General features: G+C 44.6%; 1 protein-coding gene across 2 annotated transcripts in view; it reads left to right on the top strand.

Moving 5' to 3' along the window:
* TRAPPC3 (trafficking protein particle complex subunit 3) overlaps positions 1-17,868 on the top strand; it is a 411,874-nt gene extending 394,006 nt beyond the window's left edge. For both annotated transcript variants that reach the window (XM_044059939.1, XM_044059940.1), the window contains one exon: positions 16,791-17,868. In XM_044059939.1, the coding sequence (XP_043915874.1) occupies positions 16,791-16,910 (120 nt within the window). In that variant the 3' untranslated portion in view covers positions 16,911-17,868. The remainder of the gene's footprint in view (positions 1-16,790) is intronic.
* The last annotated feature ends 535 nt before the right edge of the window (positions 17,869-18,403 follow it).

Raw genomic sequence — 18,403 nt, 5'->3', positions numbered from 1 at the left:
CTTGATGTTTGGGACTCCATTGAGTGTGACTGTATGTATGGTTTTGTGTGTTCTTTTTTTCTGAGTGCTTTTCTGCTTGGTGAGGTATAGCTGTAATAATGGGCACTCTAGGTGATATTTGTTTAAGAAGATTGCTTTTAAATGCCTCAACATACGTTAGTCTGTGTGTGTTTTCTGTGTACTATGTGAGATGGGTGTTGTTTGCATAGTTTCGATAACCTCATGCACTTTTATATGAAAGAGTTTAGCCTCCAGTGTCACTGTATAAGTACATCTCTCGCATACTGTGTCTGTTTCTTTTAAGGATCAAGTGGTTATAAGTGGAAACAATTACTACATTGTCTCAAGATGCCCGTAACCACCAAGCTGCCTACAGAGAAGTTAGGAAATTACATATCCATGCTGTCCAGTCTTTTGATTGGTGAGCTACAAGGGGGTGGTGTATTGGGGTTAGAAGGCTATTAAGGGTGCTTTATTGGTGCAGACTAATAAGGGTGCTTTATTGAGGCCGACTCCGTTCAACAGTACTAAATTCTACTGACTTTTTCTTTATACAATACTAAAGGTGCTTTAATAGGGCAAATTATACTAAACAATAATAAATCCTACTAACTGTAATGTTTACACAGTACTTAATTCTACTGAATTTATATGTATTGCCACTAAATGAAGAGGAAGATTCCAAGTCCCACAAATCTTCTCCCCATCTTAATTTTGGGGAGTATTTAGTGCTAATGCACCACTGGGAGGAATTGCTAGGGATCTAGTGTCTTCCTGAAGATGAGGCTGCCAGTACCTGATGTACTTAGCAAACCTCCAGGGTGGTCTCTTCACTGGTAGATACCTTCAGAGATGCTGTTAAGGCAGCTTGGAAAAACCCTGGCACAGAACCCACCTCTCCATAAAAAGGACAGTCACAAGGATAGATAGATAGCTAGATAGATAAATAAAATAAGGTCAGCTGCATCCTTTGGCCTCCCACCAACGAGGTGGGATATCTGGCTACAGATTTACAGGTGTGACATTTTAGTTTCAACAGCTGCCCTTAAGAAAGCTCCAACCTTCCCACACCCAGTCTTCAGGGAGCTGCAACTTTCCCACTTGAAGATAGCAACTGCAGCCCTGATGCTTTACCTAACTGTTCTTCTCTGGAGACAGTTGTGGTTATGCTTTTCTTCTGCATATTATTCCATCACTGTCCATAAGACACAAAGTTCTATTCATAACACAAGCAATTTCACCATCATTCCAATTCCTGATATCTTGCCCAGTCAAAGAGTAGGTGCAAAAAAGAAGACCCTCCAACTTTTGCAAGAAAAAAAAGAACCATCTAAGACATCCCACCAGACCAGAAAAGAAAGGGGCATTGCTCCTGATTATTTATTGTAAGTACCAAATTTGGCCTAAACAGTTTTATCTTCAAAGAGAACTTTGTGTGATTACAAGTCATTCTTTGTTTATCAAAGTGAAAAATTGTATGTGCACTTTTGACCTCCAAGATGGCCTGCTGCACATCAAGGTTGCAAAGGAATCCCAGGGGATCCTTCTACTTCTGAGTGTGAGCCAATGATTTTCAGTTCAGAACTCTTTTTGTGTTCAGGCATTCAGGCTCTCCTCAGTCCTAGAGTGTTTTACCAAGTGCATGTCCACAGTAGGGAGTCCATTTTCAATGACTATATGTTCAAGGGCTGTTTTTTTTTTTCCTCACAGCATTCTCATCAGTTCTTTAGACCAGAATTCTTCAGGTAGTTACATGTAACACTGCACTAATTTGCTATATAGTTAGGAGGGTACTGCTCCTGCAAGGCTGTGCAGGTTAATAGTGGTTATCTACAACTAGTCAGTCAAGGTAAACTTAACTTTTGTAGCCATTTATATTTCAATTCTGCAGAGTGTCGCAGCAGAATATAAGCAGCCAAATGTTGATCTTTCTGTACTGGAAAATGAACAGGAAGATATTTTTAGCTGTATAATATCAGTGCTTCCAGAGATGGATCTGTTTTGCGTGCATCTCATCTGATCAACCAACTACCATTTTTCTCTTCCTGATTACCACAATGTTGGCAGTAGCAACAGCCACAAGTACCTTCTTAATTTGTTTGTTCAAGGTCTTCTCTGTGTATTTCCACCAAACTGTTAAAACCTAAGGTATTTCTAAATGTAAAAAAGATAAGGCAAGTCTCATTTTAATAAGTACATGGTGGGCAGGGCTCCCATGGTCCCTTTTCTAACAAATGTTAATAACACTGACATCAGTTCTCCACAGCAACCTGGTAGTACAGCAGGAGAACAAGGTGTTGCATCTGTGCCTCCCTCAGAGTTATTAACCTCACAACTGGATGAGCATAACCCGGTGTCTAAGAGCCATCTTTGTTATAATGAGATACTTGTACCAGGAAGTATTATCTCTTCTCAGTTACTTTTTCCCCACTGGTGCCAGAAGAGATCCTTTGACACAGTTACTCTTTCTGTTCCACAGATATTACAATCTTTCACATCTATTACACAGATTTTGCCTATTCTTTTATAAAATAAATCTCTTGACCACATCCTCCTATTTGCCTGCTGAACCATCTAAAGCCTGCTGTGTTGTTTGGGAGGAAAGGAAATCACACTATTTAATGCATTCTGGTTTAAAGGATTGTGCTTTCCATTGTTTCTTTAAACAGAATGTTAATCTTTTTAAATCATTTTTGTGATATGAATGCTAGAATCAATTATTATTGGGAGAATCTTACAAAACAGTCTTAATTCCATTGTGAATCAAAAATGTGTTGTCATGAGGACTCATTTGTTTTTTCCATTTACTCAATGTACTTCATGGTTTGGGAGAAGTAGGAACTTATTTTGACACTCAGCACAAGGTAGAGAATCTAATCCTGTGTAGGATGACCATCAATCACAGGATGTACACACACATGCGTACACATACACGCAGTCACTCACATACTGGATGTACATCTACTGGTAGTTTCATTGCCAGTACCTGTGACATGTTTTTGGGCTATAGGAAGAAAAAAGTGCACCCAGTAAAAACCCATACAGTTATAGGGAAGACATACAGACTTGCACACAAAAGATCAGTAAAGCAACTGTGCCACAAGGGTAGTAACAACCTATATTGAGGAGCATGTCATCTCACTCCATTCACATGTATTTGTTATGGTTATAATGCATCAGAAGCACTGATGTACAATAATATTGAATCTTCTTGCTTTTATTGCGGTGTTGGTACTAATGGTTTATAGATGATTGAGTTGTATTTTTGGAACTGAAGGTGAAGTTCAACTATGTTGTCATCAGGAGGATGCTGCAAACAGGGTGCATGTCAAATTTTTAATTTCCACAGTTTTTGCCCTTTCTTTCCCAGTGGTTGTGTAGCTGTGGTATTAATCTATAAGTAAGGTTGGCATTGGGCGCTGGATAACTTGTATCCTTGCAGAGAACAAGAGAGTATTGTGCTTGTGTGATGGATCCTTGATATTACATTTTTATGTTAGAGGAAATGTTTTTTGTGTAATAGATGATCTGAAGTAGGAGATTCATTTGTCAGCAACCTGTGGGTATGGATCCGATATCGGATCTGAACCGGCATGGTTTATCCAGCTATGGATCCGAACTCCTAGCTCCTCCCCTCACCCATAATGCCCTGCTCTCCCTACATGACCTCAGATCTAGTTTGCTGCGTTCATGGTGACAGCTTGATCTTTGAGCTCCTTCAGCTAAGTGAAAATTTAGTATTTTTACTAAGGGATTTTTGGTTAAAAAAATAGTTCCTTTGTGTGAAAGCTTTAGGTTTCCCACCCATTTAAACTAATTTTGGTTAAGTTACTTAATTTTTTTATAATTCCCTCCCCTCGCTGGTAGCGTAGTGTGTGCTTGGTTTCTTTGGGGCCTTTAGTGACTGTGTTGTTAACTTGTTAATTTCTTAACTTGTTAGTTTTGTTTTGTTAAAAAAAAATGTCTGAGGCCCCAAAGGCGATATTTTCGAAATGCTCCGAGTGTGACCATAAGCTGTCCCCTGCGGATGGCCACACTCTGTGCATTCAATGCCTTGGGGTTGAACACCTCACTTCTGGATGTTCAATCTGTGCAGGGTTCAACCCCAGGGCATTGAAGGAGCGGAGGTCGAAGCTGGTCTTGGCGGGACTTTTACCCTCGGGCTCGGCTTCGGCCTCCACCCCGTTGGTAGTTACCGCTCTTGCGGTACCTGCCCTACCTGCTCCCGCTCCTCCTCCCGGGACTCAAACTCCCTCTATGGGTTTGGAGGACAGGGAAGCTAGGAAGAAGGACCGGAGAGAGAAGCACCACAAGCGGCCGGCCGTGACCTCCGTCACGGCCCCGCCGGCTAAGCGGGCTTCTCCTCCGGCCTCTCTAGCTGCTGGATGTTCTTCATTCCACATTGCTGCAGTCCTAACCATTGGGTAGTCCGCTGTCCCAGTCTCATATCCTCAGTCTTTTTGCCGCATGGTCCGATGCAGAAGCAGTTTAGGTTGGCGTTCTGAAAATTTCTGAAGTCAGAGTTTCAGACCGAATCAAAGATATTTTGTTTTTCTTGCCTCAGTATTTAACCGGATGTCAGAAAAAGTGAATAACTGTATTTCTTGTGGGAAACAGATACCTCATAGGGATTACCATACCTTGTGCTAGATTTAACACTATTAAGAGAAGGTTAGACTGTGCCAGGTTAGTTTTGGGAAGCGGACAAAGCAGCAAAGGAGGTTCTGCCAGAAGTTTCTTTGGAGTCTCAGGGAGAGACTTTACTGTTACAGGATGTGTCCTCTCAGGAGGTAGGCCAGGCTGAAGGGGCTTCTCAGGTGGCTGTTCTTCCCTCTCTTCCTAAGGTGGTTAGCTTTGAGAGGCAGGCCAGATTTAACTTCAGTGGGGGTTTCTCCTAGTTCTTCAGGGTCTTTGCCTAAGAAACATATGCTTAAAATGGCAGAGGATTTGATTACTATGATTAGAGGTTCTATGCCCCCTCCTGATAAGAGGCCTAGGGTGGAACCTGAGTTTGAGAGTTTTGAGCAGTGTTCGAGGCTTCTGAGTCTTAGACTTGCAGGAGTATCCTCCTTATTCAGATTCTGATGTGGATGATTCTACTTCTTCAGCTTCTCCTCCTGAGGATTTTTCATTTTCAGAGACTCTGCATTCCATGAGGGAGCATTTTAAATGGGAAGGTCAAGATTTCTCTGATTCCAGGAAGAGGCTTAGGGAATTCTTGTTTTTACCCCAGCATAGGCCTTTAGCTATACCTCCTGTTCTGAATGTGGTGGAAGATGTTTTTGCAGAGGCTTCCTGAATCCTGATTCTTTGGATAGGTACTATAGGGTGCCTGAAGCTCATAAGTATCTTTTAAGAGTCCTAGGGCAGACCCGAAACTGTCTCTCAGGGGCCTAAAGGTGTAAAGGCTTCTGTTGTTAAAAATCCTGTTCCTCCTGATAAAGAGGCAAGGGCTTTGGATAGATGGGGAAAGAAAGTGTATACTTCTTCCACTTTAGCCATGAGGGCGTTGAATTGTCAGTTTCACATGTTAAAATATCAAAATTATCTCCTTTCACAATTGAAGTCTAAGGTGGATGCTCTGGCAGAAGGTATTGAGTGTAAAGAGTTGCAGGATTTAGTTCATGTGTCTGAACAGGTGGGTAAGCATTCCTTGCAATGTGGTTTTGATGCTGTGCAGGCCTCCTCGAGGGTGGCTGCCACTGGTTCTGTTCTTCCTGGTTGAGGGATCAGAATTTAGCTGAGCATGTTAAGACAAGGATTTTGGATGCTCCTTTACAGTCTGATGTGTTGTTTGGAAGCAGTTTTAAAGAAAATGGAGGACAAGGCTAAGTCTATGCAAACTGTTAAGTTTAGTAGAAATTGGCCTACTAAGGGATGGACATATCCTGCTTATGATTCCCAGTCTAGGGGTAGGTCTAGACGTGGTAGGGGCAGAGCTCAAGGTTCTTTTAGGCCTAGAACAGGGAGTTCTCCTGCTCAGACTTCTGGTGAGGGCAGGGGTCAGTCCAACAGACCCAATGACCTACCTTTTCAGCTGCCAGTACATTCTGCAGCACCTTTGGGAGGAAGGTTGGCTCTTTTCAAAGAAAATTGGGATTTAATTACCCAAGACAGATGGGTTTTGGATATCATTCACCACGGTTACAGGTTTTATTTCCATACCTTGCCTCCTTTCAAAGGCATGCCAGACATTCCTCCTCTACAAAGAAAAGAGGCTCACAAGCAAATTTCTCTGTTATTCCAAATAGGGGCCATTCAGCCAGTTCCTGTGCCAGAAAGGGGCCTAGGATTTTATTCTCGCCTGTTCCTAGTACCAAAGAAGGGGAACATGTGGAGACCAATTTTGGATTTATCTATCCTCAACACTTATCTGGACATTCCCAAGTTCAAAATGTTGACGTTACAACAGCTTTTACCTCTGCTGGGCAAAGATCACTGGATGGTAACTTTAGATCTCAAGGAAGCTTACCTTCATGTGCCTATCAGACAAAGTTGCAGGAAGTGCTGGAAATTCTCATTATCAGTTCTCTGCATTGAGTATTCACAAAGGTTCTGGCTCCAGTGATAGCTTACTTCAGGCTAAAAGGAATTCAAATCTATCCTTACTTGGACGACTGCCTGATTCTGGCTCAAGAAAAGGAAGACCTTTTACAGCATTTGGAATATGTGATAGCAGTGCTAAGATGCCTAGGGTATTCTAATAAAGTCCAGTCTAGTACCCTCTCAAGACATGTGCTTTCTGGGTGTGAGACTGAATACAGCAGCCCAGATGGCCGACAAACAAAAGAATCTTTTCATTTACTTCCATCAACTATCTCTTCAGTCCGGGCTGACTGCAAGGACAGTCCTTCAAGCCTTAGGGTTCATGGCATCTTGTATTCTGGTGCTTCCCAATGCCAAACTGCATATGAGGAAGCTGCAATGGTATCTCAAAACTGTATGGACACAGCACTGCCAGGATTTGGACACTGTCATTCAAATAATACCTTGCATTCAACAGGAATTTTTGTGGTGGGCTCAGGAATGTCACCTAAACAAGGGAGACAGATGCCTCAGACATTGCTTGGGGAGCTCATCTAAATGGAAAGTGGATACAAGACAAGTGGCCTGCCAGACTACAGCATCTACATATCAACATGAAGGAGATGTTAGCAGTCCAGTTTGCATTAATGGCTTTCAAGGAGTTACTTCTTCCAGGGCAGGTGTTGATTCTAACAGACAACACAACTGTCATGTGGTACATCAACAAACAAGGGGAACACATTCAGACAAGCAATGATTTTATGGGAGACTGCGCTCAGCTTGCAACTAACTCTTCAGGCAAGGTTTCTGCCAGGAGCACAGAACTCCTTAGCAGATGTGTTAAGCAGACAAATCATGGTTCCCGAAACTGGATCTTCATGTATTTCAGAAATTGACAGTGTCATGGGGAACTCCAGACATAGATCTGTTCGCTTCTCCACTAAACCACCAGCTGCCAAAGTTTTGCACAAAGAGGTTTCATCACACAGCCTGGAAAGTGGATGCTCTTTCTTTCAGTTGGAAAAATCTTCATGTGTATGCCTTTCCACCTCTGCCTCTTCTCCCAAAGGTGCTCCTAAAGGTCAGACAAGACAAGCCAAGGATGATTTTAATAGCTCCAGATTGGCCTCGCAACACTGGTACCCATTACTGAGGAGTCTGGTAAGGAAGCCTCCATGGCCTTTACCTTTGATTCCACACCTGTTGTCTCAGAGGGACGGTCACCTGCTCAATGTCAAGCTTCACTCTCTTCATCTAACAGCCTGGCATATTCTGTTTTGAAACACAGCAGGTCTCAACTTCCTCAACAAGTTTTAAATGTGATTATGGAAGCCAGAAGACCTAGTACAAGGAAAGTGTAAAATGGAAGAGATTTTTATTTTGGAGTGCAGCAAAAAAATGGAGATTTCTGAGCCTAATTTGAGTGTGGCTCTTCAATATCTTACTGAGTTATTGGACAAAGGTTTGTCTTTCTCTTCCATTAAGATTCATGCTGCAGCAATTTCAGCTCACTATGATTGTGACCCACCATTGTTTTCGCATCCTTTGTTCAAGCAATTTCTTAGAGGGGCAAAGAATATAAGACTACTCCTGCTTGGGATCTCAATTTTGTGTTGGAGAAACTTACTCTACAACCTACTGCTGAATTGAAATTCTTGTCATGGAAGACAGCTTTTTGTTGGCCATTACTTCTGCAAGAAGGGTTTCTGAATTGCAGGCCCTTATGGCGGTAGAGCCTTTTTGATTTTCCATAAGGATAGGGTATCATTTAATCCTTCCTTTATGCCTAAGGTGGTTTCTAGTGTGGCTTTAAACCAAACTATTCATTTGCCTACTTTTTATGCAGATCCCCAAAATAAGGGGAAAAGATTTTGCACACTTTAGATGTACACAGGCAATTATTATTTAAGCAGGACTAAGGATTTTAGGCAGTCGCAGCAGTTGTTTGTTTCTTTTGCTTTGAGTTCTCAGGGCAAGCCTGTGTCAAAACAAACTATTTCTAAGTGGATTGGGTTTTGCATTTCATTTTGTTATTCCCATCATGGCAAGGAGATTCCAGCTGGGATTAGGCCTCATTCCACTAGGGCTACTGCCACTTCAACAGCATTTCTAAGGGGTGGCAACTAAGGATATTTTGGAGGCAGCTACTTGGAGTTCAGTGCATACTTTCTCTAAGCATTATCACCTTCCTCTCTACTCTAAATCTAGGGCTGGTTTTGCCACAGCTATTTTGCAAGGCATGTTGACAGCTCCTGCTTCCTTATGATTTGCCAGCCTCCCTTACCTCTGCTTTGGGATTCTACCCAATGGTTAGGACTGCAGCAATGTGGAATGAAGAACATAGTACAGTTTTGTACCTACCATAAATGTAGATGTTCGAGGATCCACATTGCTGCAGTCTCCTTCCCCTCTGTGTTTAGGGGTGGTTGTGTAGGTGAGGTTATACTTTTGTAATTTTGTCTTTTTAGGGTCTTCTGACATCTGGGGCAAGAAAAGACTGAGGATATGACGTTGGTCATGCGGGCCGACTGGGACAGCGGACTACCCAATGGTTAGGACTGCAGCAATGTGGATCCTCGAACATCTACATTTATGGTAGGTACAAAACTGTACTTTCTCCTCCTCCTCGGCTCCGGTCCCCAACCTTTTCTCCGGGACTTGAGGAGGAGGAGACCTGACCTCCTTCGAGGCTATCGAGGCGGTATTCAAGGCCTACCTCGGTAGTCTCTTCAAGGTCGACCTATAGTCTTTCTGACGCCGATCTGGACCGGATGATGCAAAGGTTCATCCAGGCCCAAATGCAGATGGGAGTGCTCCTGCCTCCCCCCCCCCCGGGGGGGGGAGCTCGATTCCTTTTTTCAAGCCCATAGCTCCTTCTCCGACCCGCTACCCGGGTTCGGAGCGCTCGGAGCCGGGCAGCTTTGCAGCCGGGGGTGGGTCGGCTCCGATAGTACTGGCTACTTCAGATCCAACCCTGCTCTCGAGTGTGTCGGATCCGACCTCTCGGAGCCTTGGCCTGAGTTTCGGATCCGAGGGACTCAGTGTGCCTTCGGCGCCGTCCGTTTCGGAGCACACTGGTCCCTCAGATCCGAGGGGCTCGGCGCTGGCTCCGATCCACTCCTCGGATCCGTGGGGGAGCCGACTGTCGGATCCTTTGGTCGAGGCCGGCTCCCCTTCGGCTTTTGATGTAGTGGAGAGGGCTCTGTTGAGAGCTTCCGGACCCCCGGCACTTGCTTCGGCTCCATCCCGCACTCCAGCTGCTCTGGGTCAGGCTCCCATCACCCTGCCACTGGGACAGCCCGTTTCAATGCCCCAAGCAGTTCCTGTGGAACTAGACACTGCTGGCGAGGGCTCCTCGGACAGCCCCCCCGAGGAGGCACCTCGCAAGCACACGTGTAAAAGGAGGCACATGATGTCTCCTTTGGAGACATCATGGAAATGCTTCGTATAAGAGGTGGGTGGTCTGCCCCAAAGTCTTCTTCGGACGAGTCCGTGTTCTTGGAGGCATTCGAAGCGGGCCCGTCTACCTCTTGGGTGTCCCCTCCTGCCGACCCCCTGGTGGACCTTATTACTACCAGGGCGTGGAAGGAACCGGACACCGTGGAGCCAATCCCCAAAAGGCCAGACAGGATTCTCAGCCCCCCTGCTGACCGTGCCCACTGGAGTAAGGGTCCTCCTGTAGATGCCATGCTGACGGCAGCAGCCACCAAGAGGGAACTCGCCCAGGAGAGTCCCTCAGTCCATCCTCCGAGCAAGGAGTCTCGGATGATGGACCGCTTGGGGAAGTGAATGTTTAGTTCAGCGACCTTCTCAGTGAGGGCGCTCAACTATCTGGCACATGTTATTAGGATGCAGCGCGATCTTATCAAAGAATACGCTGCATCCCCCCCAGAGTCCATGTCGGAGGAGGACAAACTTTTGCACTCCACCAGTATGGCCACTCTTCGGTCCGTGACAAACACCTCTATGCGGTTGCTTTCCCATGCTACTGAGGGAGCCGCTAGAGCTGCAGGAGTAGGCCTAGTCACGAGACGCCAGGCCTGGCTCCGCCATTGCGATTTCACGGAGCCCTTCAAGGTGTCTTTCGCGAGTTTCAGATCCGAGGGCTTTGATGGTTCTGCCCTTTTTGGCAAGACAGTTCGCGACACCTTAGTCCAGAGCGAGAAGGACGGGAAGACACTGTCTGCCATTGGAGTCCGCTTCTCTGTGCCCCAGAGGTCCTACTCTAGGAACCAAAAGGGCCAGAAGAAGATGTAGTTCCGGAAGTCGCAGCAATCCCAACCCACTCCGGACAACCAGTCCTTCCGTGGCAGAGGAGGACAGGGTGGACGCCGCCCTAGGGGCAGAGGGGCTCCCAGGAATTTCGGGTCCAGAGAACCTTTCTCTGAGCGGCCCGCGCAGCAACCCTGAGGGGTTGCCCGACTGCTCCACTCTGGAGGCAGTCGGGGGACATTTTTCGGAGCACCTAGCGGCATGGGAGTCTATAACAACAGACCGCTGGGTCCTCCGTATTATATCCAGAGGATACAAAATTCCCCTTTTCCACGTCCCAAAACCAAAATCCCTCCCCGACGTTCCACCTGATCAGAGGGAGGCCGCTTCAGCAGAAATTGGCTATCTGCTGAGGAAAAGAGCCATCCAGCCCGTCCCCCCAGACCAGATCGGATCAGGGTTCTACTCCAGGTTCTTTTTAGTGCCAAAAAAGACGGGGGACCTAAGACCCATTTTAGATCTGTCCCTATTAAACCTGGCAGTTCCCAAGGAGAAGTTCCGGATGGTCACTTTACAGTCTATCCTCCCCCTTCTGGGAGAGAATCACTGGATGTGCTCTATAGACCTCAAGGATGCATACTACCACATACTAATGGACAGACGGTCCAGGAGGTTTCTTCGCTTCCGGCTGGGAGCCAGTCACTACCAGTTCAGGGTCCTTCCCTTTGGTCTCACCACAGCCCCCAGGGTGTTCACCAAAGTATTAGCAGTGGTTGCGGCCCACCTGAGGCTTCAGGGGGTGCAGGTCTTTCCGTACCTGGACGACTGGCTTCTCACCGCCCCAACAAGGCATCTACTATCCCTGGCAAGAGACTCTTTTCTTCAGCTAGCTCCCTGGCTAGGTATCACGATAAACGTAGGAAAGTCCAACCTGGCCCCTACTCAGCTGATAGATTTCATAGGTGCCAGGTTAGACACAAGGAAGTTAAGAGCCTTACTCACAACCGACAGAATTCGGAATGTACGACTCCAGGTGCGGGCCATCCTCCACTCAAGCTCAGTTCCGGCGGAATTGGTCCTGAGGGCACTAGGGTCCATGGCGGCAGCGATTTCTCTTCTCCCGCTCGCCAGGTTGAACATGCGAGTACTTCAGTGGATGCTTCAGGTACAATGGTCTTATCTTTCTCTTCCCCTGCATCACCCCATTGCAATCAGCAAGGCTTGCAAGCGGTCTCTTTTGTGGTGGCTCCATTCAGAGGATCTCCAAGGAGGCCGCCCCTTTTGTGCATCTCCCCCCCTTGCCACAGTGACCACGGACGCTTCTCGCCTCGGGTGGGGGGGGGGCATTTTGCGGGACGGACGGTCCAAGGCACGTGGAACGACTCAGAGACCTCCCTGCATATCAGTGTTCTGGAGATGAGGGCTGTGCTCTTGGCGTTGCATGCACTTCAGGCCTTTCTTCCCCTAGGAACAATTGCGATTCAGTCAGACAACATGTCGGTGGTCTGGTACATCAACAAACAGGGGGGAACCAAGTCTTACCCTTTATGTCGGGAAGCCATAAGAGTGTGGGAATGGGCGATCTCTACCAACCGCTTTCTCATCGCAACGCACATTCCGGGTCGGTCCAACATCCTTGCCGTCAAGTTCAGTCGCACCATTCTCTCCCCGTACAAGTGGTCTCTCAATGCTCAAGTAGTGAAACGTATCTTCGCACGGTGGGGAACTCCTTGTTGTGATCTCTTTGCTTCTCCCTCAAACACCAAGTGCGACAGTTTTTTTGCTGTAATCCCTCCACCAGGGGATTCCCCGAGAGACGCTCTGGTTTAAGCTTGGCCTCCCGGTCTTCTTTACGCATACCCCCCTCTGCCTCTGATGCTCCAGGTTCTTCAGAAAGCCTCTCGGTTGGGGTGCAGAATGATCCTTATAGCCCCATTCTGGCCTCTGCAGATCTGGTTCCCTTACCTAAGGTCTCACTCAGTGAATCCACCTTGGATTCTAGATCCCATTCCGGATCTGATGGCACACCCATCGAACCTACCATCTCCGAACCTGGACAACCTGAAGCTGACTGCTTGGCTGCTCCAGTTCCACTCCTAATCAGGACTCCCGGTATTTCGTCGCCCGTTAGGGCCATTCTGGTAGCGGCGCATAAACCCTCTACCAGAAAAACTTACTGCAGTAAATGGAAGCGATTCTCCATTTGGGTGGAGCGGCAAGGCCTAGATTCCTTCACGGTACCTCTTCCCCTGGTTCTAGACTTCCTTACCACTCTTTTTAATGATGGCGCCAGTAGTTCCACGGTCAAAGTTCAGCTAGCGGCCATTTCTCATTATCATGTTGGTCATGACTCTGGGCCTCTTATGTCTGCCAAGTTATGTAAAATCTTCCTAAAAGGCACCTTTCTGCTTAGACCCCCTGTCAAGCAGGCGGTTCCACCATGGGATCTTCCTTGGTTCTTCAGGCCTTGACCGCTCCCCCCTTCGAGCCTGCGGCCACAGTAGATCTAAAATTCTTATCTCTTAAGACTGCATTTTTAGTAGCCATTACTTCAGCCAAAAGAGTTTCGGAACTTCAAGCCCTTTCCATGAAGCCGCCTTACTTGATCTTCCATCCGGACCGTGTGTACCTCAGGATCAATCCCTCGTTTCTTCCTAAGGTAGCTTTGGAAGCAAACATTAATCAGTCCATCAACCTCCCCGTTTTCTTTCCTAATTATCAGAACAAAGGCGAGTACAAGCTGCATTCATTGGATGTTCACAGGCAGCTTTGTTTTTACCTTAACAGGACAGCTGGTCACAGGCAATCCGACCAGTTGTTCATTTCCTTTGCCAAATTCAATCTGGGTAAACCAATTTCCAAAGTCTCCTTGTCACGATGGATTTCCCAGTGTATTCTTTTAGCTTACCAAGCTTCTGGGAGGCCCGCACCGGACGGAGTCCATGCTCATTCAACCCGGTCTGTTTCTATCTCAGCAGCCTTTAAGGCTAAGATTCCTCTGGATGACATTTGTTCAGCGGCCACTTGGGCTTCATCTCATACTTTTATTTCTCATTACAAGCTGGATATCACGTCTAGAGGTAGAGCATCCTTTGGCTTTGCGGTGCTCTGGAATATCCTTCCATGACGGCCGCCCAAGATTCAGGTAGCTGGGGACTCTGTCCCACAGGTTGCTGACAAATGAATCTCCTACTTCAGATTTAGAAGTTATGTACTTACCATAACGTTCCATCTGAGTAGGTGTATTCATTTGTCTGCAACCATCCCACCCTCCTTTCCCCCTGGCCTTGTCAGTTTCCTGCATATAATGTGTTACCCTTTGATTAGGGTATTTTGATACAGGGCAAACTCGATCTGAGGTCATGTAGGGAGAGCAGGGCATTATGGGTGAGGGGAGGAGCTAGGAGCTCGGATCCATAGCTGGATAAACCATGCCGGTTCGGATCCGATATCGGATCCATACCCACAGGTTGCAGACAAATGAATACACCTACTCAGATGGAACGTTATGGTAAGTACATAACTTCTAATTTCATACCTTCATAGGTAGCTGCTAGTTTTGCAGTCCAGGAACCATTGAGGAGCCTAGAAAAATTCCCAGTTCTCCCAAGCACTGTCTGGTTGAGTTACTTGGTCTAGTTCACGTAGTAGATCATTGAGGAAATCAAACTCTGTACCAGAGGCACTACAGCTCATAGACTTAACCTGTGCACCAGCTGCCATTATGGGCAGATGGGTTGAGCTGAGTTTTGACAAACGGGTTTAAGATTGAATTCTACTTTTGCTTGTGGAGTTTCATGTTATATAAAATAGAATGTACTACAGAAACATATCACTGTCGGAGACAGCACTACAAGTCATACTGCTGACAACACACACACACACACACACACACACACACACACACACCTACCTTAAGAAAGGACTGGTAATACCCTTTCAGTGCCACTCCCCCTTCCTGCTTTTCCTGTAGCATGCTGTCACCAGTCAGATCAGTCTGGCACACTTAGGTCACAATTACTGTACAATATTAAAATGAGACAGCTGTAGTAACTTTTACTAGCTATTGCTAAGCAGTCTGTACTCTAAAAAGACAGGTGCCAGCATTTATAGTTCACCCACTTTTTATGCAGTTATTCTTCAGTACATCAGTGCACAGCCAGCCACAAGGCACTTGGCATGGAATACTGAAGTCCTTTACCTAAGTAAATTATGTAGGAATATAAATAGGTAAATACACTGTAAACCTTCCGATTTTCAGTTAAAACAACTGACTGGTCTTGAATACATATCCATAATGAGGTGTTTGAAATGTAGTAGCCTGCATGGTATCTTTATAAATGCTCCCTACTGACTGAAAACCTGGAGAAGAGAGAATTTTGAAAATCACTCTTCTCCTTTAAACTTCTTTGTGTGTGTGTGTGTGTGTGTGCGCATGCGTGTGCTTGTGTGTTTGGTGGGGGAGATGGGCACATCCCTTAACTTTTATATACTAATTCTGAGATTGCCATACCTCAGATCAGAGGGAATAGTTTGAAAAATGGCATCTTGGACTTGGTATATACAAGTCTGATATTTTGGCCATTCAGTCTATGTGTTTTAGGACTCGCTGTAGTGGGTTCTGCTATTTTAAATGGTTGCCCTTTGTAAAATGTACCACTTTTGCAAGGTTTATTTTTAGCTGTTTTCTTTTTTGTTCCTTAAAAAAGTATTTTTGATAACAGCTTGGTAGACTCCTTTTCATTTGCTAAACCACTCTTTTGGCTTGAGATGTCAGTGTGTATTTTCCTTATGCCTAGTTTCAGTTGTGGTGGCATTCTGAGAAAGGCAGCTTCCTTGTTCAAGTTCAGCTCCTTTGTTAGTGGATTTGACAATCTTACTTTATTCCTAGACTCTCCTGACTTACAGTCAGTCAGAAGACACCATATTTGAGATGAATTTTTGAAAATAGTGAAAGACATGGCTCATGAAGTTTCCTGACATAAGAACTGATATGAATCCAGGTATTGTTGTATAAGCAGACTGTATGCTGAATGTCTACTTGCCACTGTATTCTTTGCAACTCTGAGTTATGTTGTAATCTGTGTTATGGTACAGAATAACATGTGGGAGTTGTATTCTATTCATTATGGTTTTCTGGTATCATTTGATTAACCCCAGTAGACAATGTTTGATTCTATCTTTGATGATTGAGCCATAATGAGTTCAGCTGTTTAACACCTAGGCTTATTGATTTTACACCTTTCCTATTTTAAGTCTTCATTACGGATGTTTCAGAGTTTGGCTGGAGGGTTATAAGGAGATTTTTACGTCTAAAGGAGCATTGTGTCAAGGTCCCGTTCTCCGATGGAGTTACAAATCAGTTGGAAAGAGATATTAACCATGTTGTTGGCAGCTAAGGCATTTGGCAATTGCCTTTTATTATGGGCATCACCATTAATTACCAGCATTGCAATGGTGAGGTGGTAGTAAATAACGGAGAGTAGCACCATTCCCCAGGGCAAGATTATGCCTTTGTGTTTCATGGCAGCTTAATTAACCTTTGCCCAGGATTTTGCTAGACATTATTTTGTTCAGGGTGACAAATGTAAAAGCTCTCAGAAACATAAAGCTTGGATTATTTTAATTTTAGACCTCCTTAAACTGAAGAGGATTTTAATATCCCAAGTGATAGGGTAAGAAAAACAAATGACAAAAAAAATTCACATTTTTGTCTTTGGGGCTAGAAACACAGTCTTAAGACTATTGTGTAACTGACTGACTCAGTACCATTCCCAGAAAATATAATAAGAATGTATGAAACTGTTTGAAATTACAACCCTTTATAAACCATGAACAAACATAATTAAAAACATGATCAGTGCTAGGGCACAGACATCTAGAAAATGGTCAGTAGTAAACTGGTTAGGTTTAGGAGCTTAAATACTTTATAGACTAACTGTAAATGATTTTGTTGTCATTGCTTGCTTGCTTAGAGCATGTTACAGTGATGCAGGTTTAAACCTGTATTAATTTTCATAACATACAAACATAGTTTGTGTTCTTTTCAACAGGTCCAGATGGCAGTTGATGTAAAATTTGTTCAGGACACACTGAGAGGTGACAATGTTACAGAAATAAGAATGAAGTTTATCAAGAGGATAGAAGAGAATCTACCTACTGGAGAGGAATGACTTCATGCGGTTGCTTCTGTGAAGCCTTGGAAGACTTCTTTCATTAAATGTGCTGATTACAGCATGGACAGACTGCTGTTAATGAATAAAATAGATTGCAGCACCTTACATCTTCCTCTGAGTAGCCATTGTTTTTTTTTACAGCAGTGACATACTGCTTCACTTAAACAGTGGTTAAATTATAACCACAACATTTTTAGGAACAGTCGTTGAAAAATTTTGAACCCATTCCTTTCTGTTAATAGCATAATAAGGAAACATTGCTTTCTTGTGTTAATGTTGGCAGATGGATGTGGTAATTCAAATTTTGAGTGTAGTAGTTCCAGAGTGTATTATTTTAGGAACAAGCTGTGGGTACTTGCGCATATTGGGCTTGCAGACTGAAAAAAGGTGAAATAGTTTCACTCGAAATAGGATGTTTGCCACAGGTGAGTGCCAGACTATACATTTGTTAACTACTGATCTGTTTGTCATGACGTTTTGTAGGGAACTGAATTTAAGGCCTAGGTCACATTACACTGCAGAACTCTTCATTCTAATAATTTCATTACACACTGTAGTTATATTTCATAGTTAGATATGGTTTGAAGCTTCTGAAAAGCAAGACTGCAGACTCTGAAAAACGTAGATGCTTATTTTTAACAAAGAAGAAATCTACTTACTTTTTTCCCCTTTCATTTTGTGTTTTTCATTTCTTTCTGTCACCCTCCAGTTGACACTTCCTCAATTTGTTACTGTTTTTTTCTAGAGGGGTCCTTTAGATCTGTACTTAGTTCCAAATGTGGTAAATGAAGTCCATTAATGGCTATGGATAAGCTTGCACTCTGGGTTGTTGTGGTTCTGATATTACACTTCCTATTATAATCGAGGATAGTGCTGTTTATTTTGCTTGGATGCTATCTGTCATTAGGGGGCAGACAGTGACTTATCAAAAATAAAGTTTTCATGTCGAGTGTAATCCCCTTCCCCATTCTCTGAACTTTTCCTGACCTGGTGTATTTCTTACTCTGATGTAGTGGTGTAATGTTGGTAAATCTCTGACTTATTTACATCTGACTGCAGTACGAGCACAGGCGTTCACTTCAGCATGAAGAGTTCTTAAAATGTAAAACAGCAAAACAAAAGTTGTTCCATTATTCATTTCTTCTACAGATGTACGAGTTTGGCATACTTCCCAGTGATGTAAGACCAGGCATCATCTCATTCTGCTGATTGCAGTCTGTGTGCCAGTGATATGACCTGACAGAAATTTTGGCTTTTTCTTTCCTTTAGGAGGGGTAGAAGATCATGGCATTGTGACCATACTTCCTTGTAGTATTCTGGTTGTCTGCCAGCAGGTCTTAATGTTTGAGGAGGGGAGAAAGGGCTGGATAGTGTGAGAATATCCCGAGAATATACTTGCTTTATTCTTGCTATTTCATATTCGCCGTTCCATTGGGAATGGAAATAAGGAAGCAGGGTTGGAGCATTCTAAAAATATCCAATTCCCTGCA

The sequence above is a fragment of the Protopterus annectens genome, chromosome 1.part2, assembly GCF_019279795.1.
Source record: "Protopterus annectens isolate FY-2018-M chromosome 1.part2, PAN1.0, whole genome shotgun sequence".
Taxonomy (NCBI): Eukaryota; Metazoa; Chordata; order Ceratodontiformes; family Protopteridae; genus Protopterus; species Protopterus annectens.
Note: the sequence above shows the minus strand (reverse complement) of the source record. Positions and strands in the feature narration are given on the sequence as shown.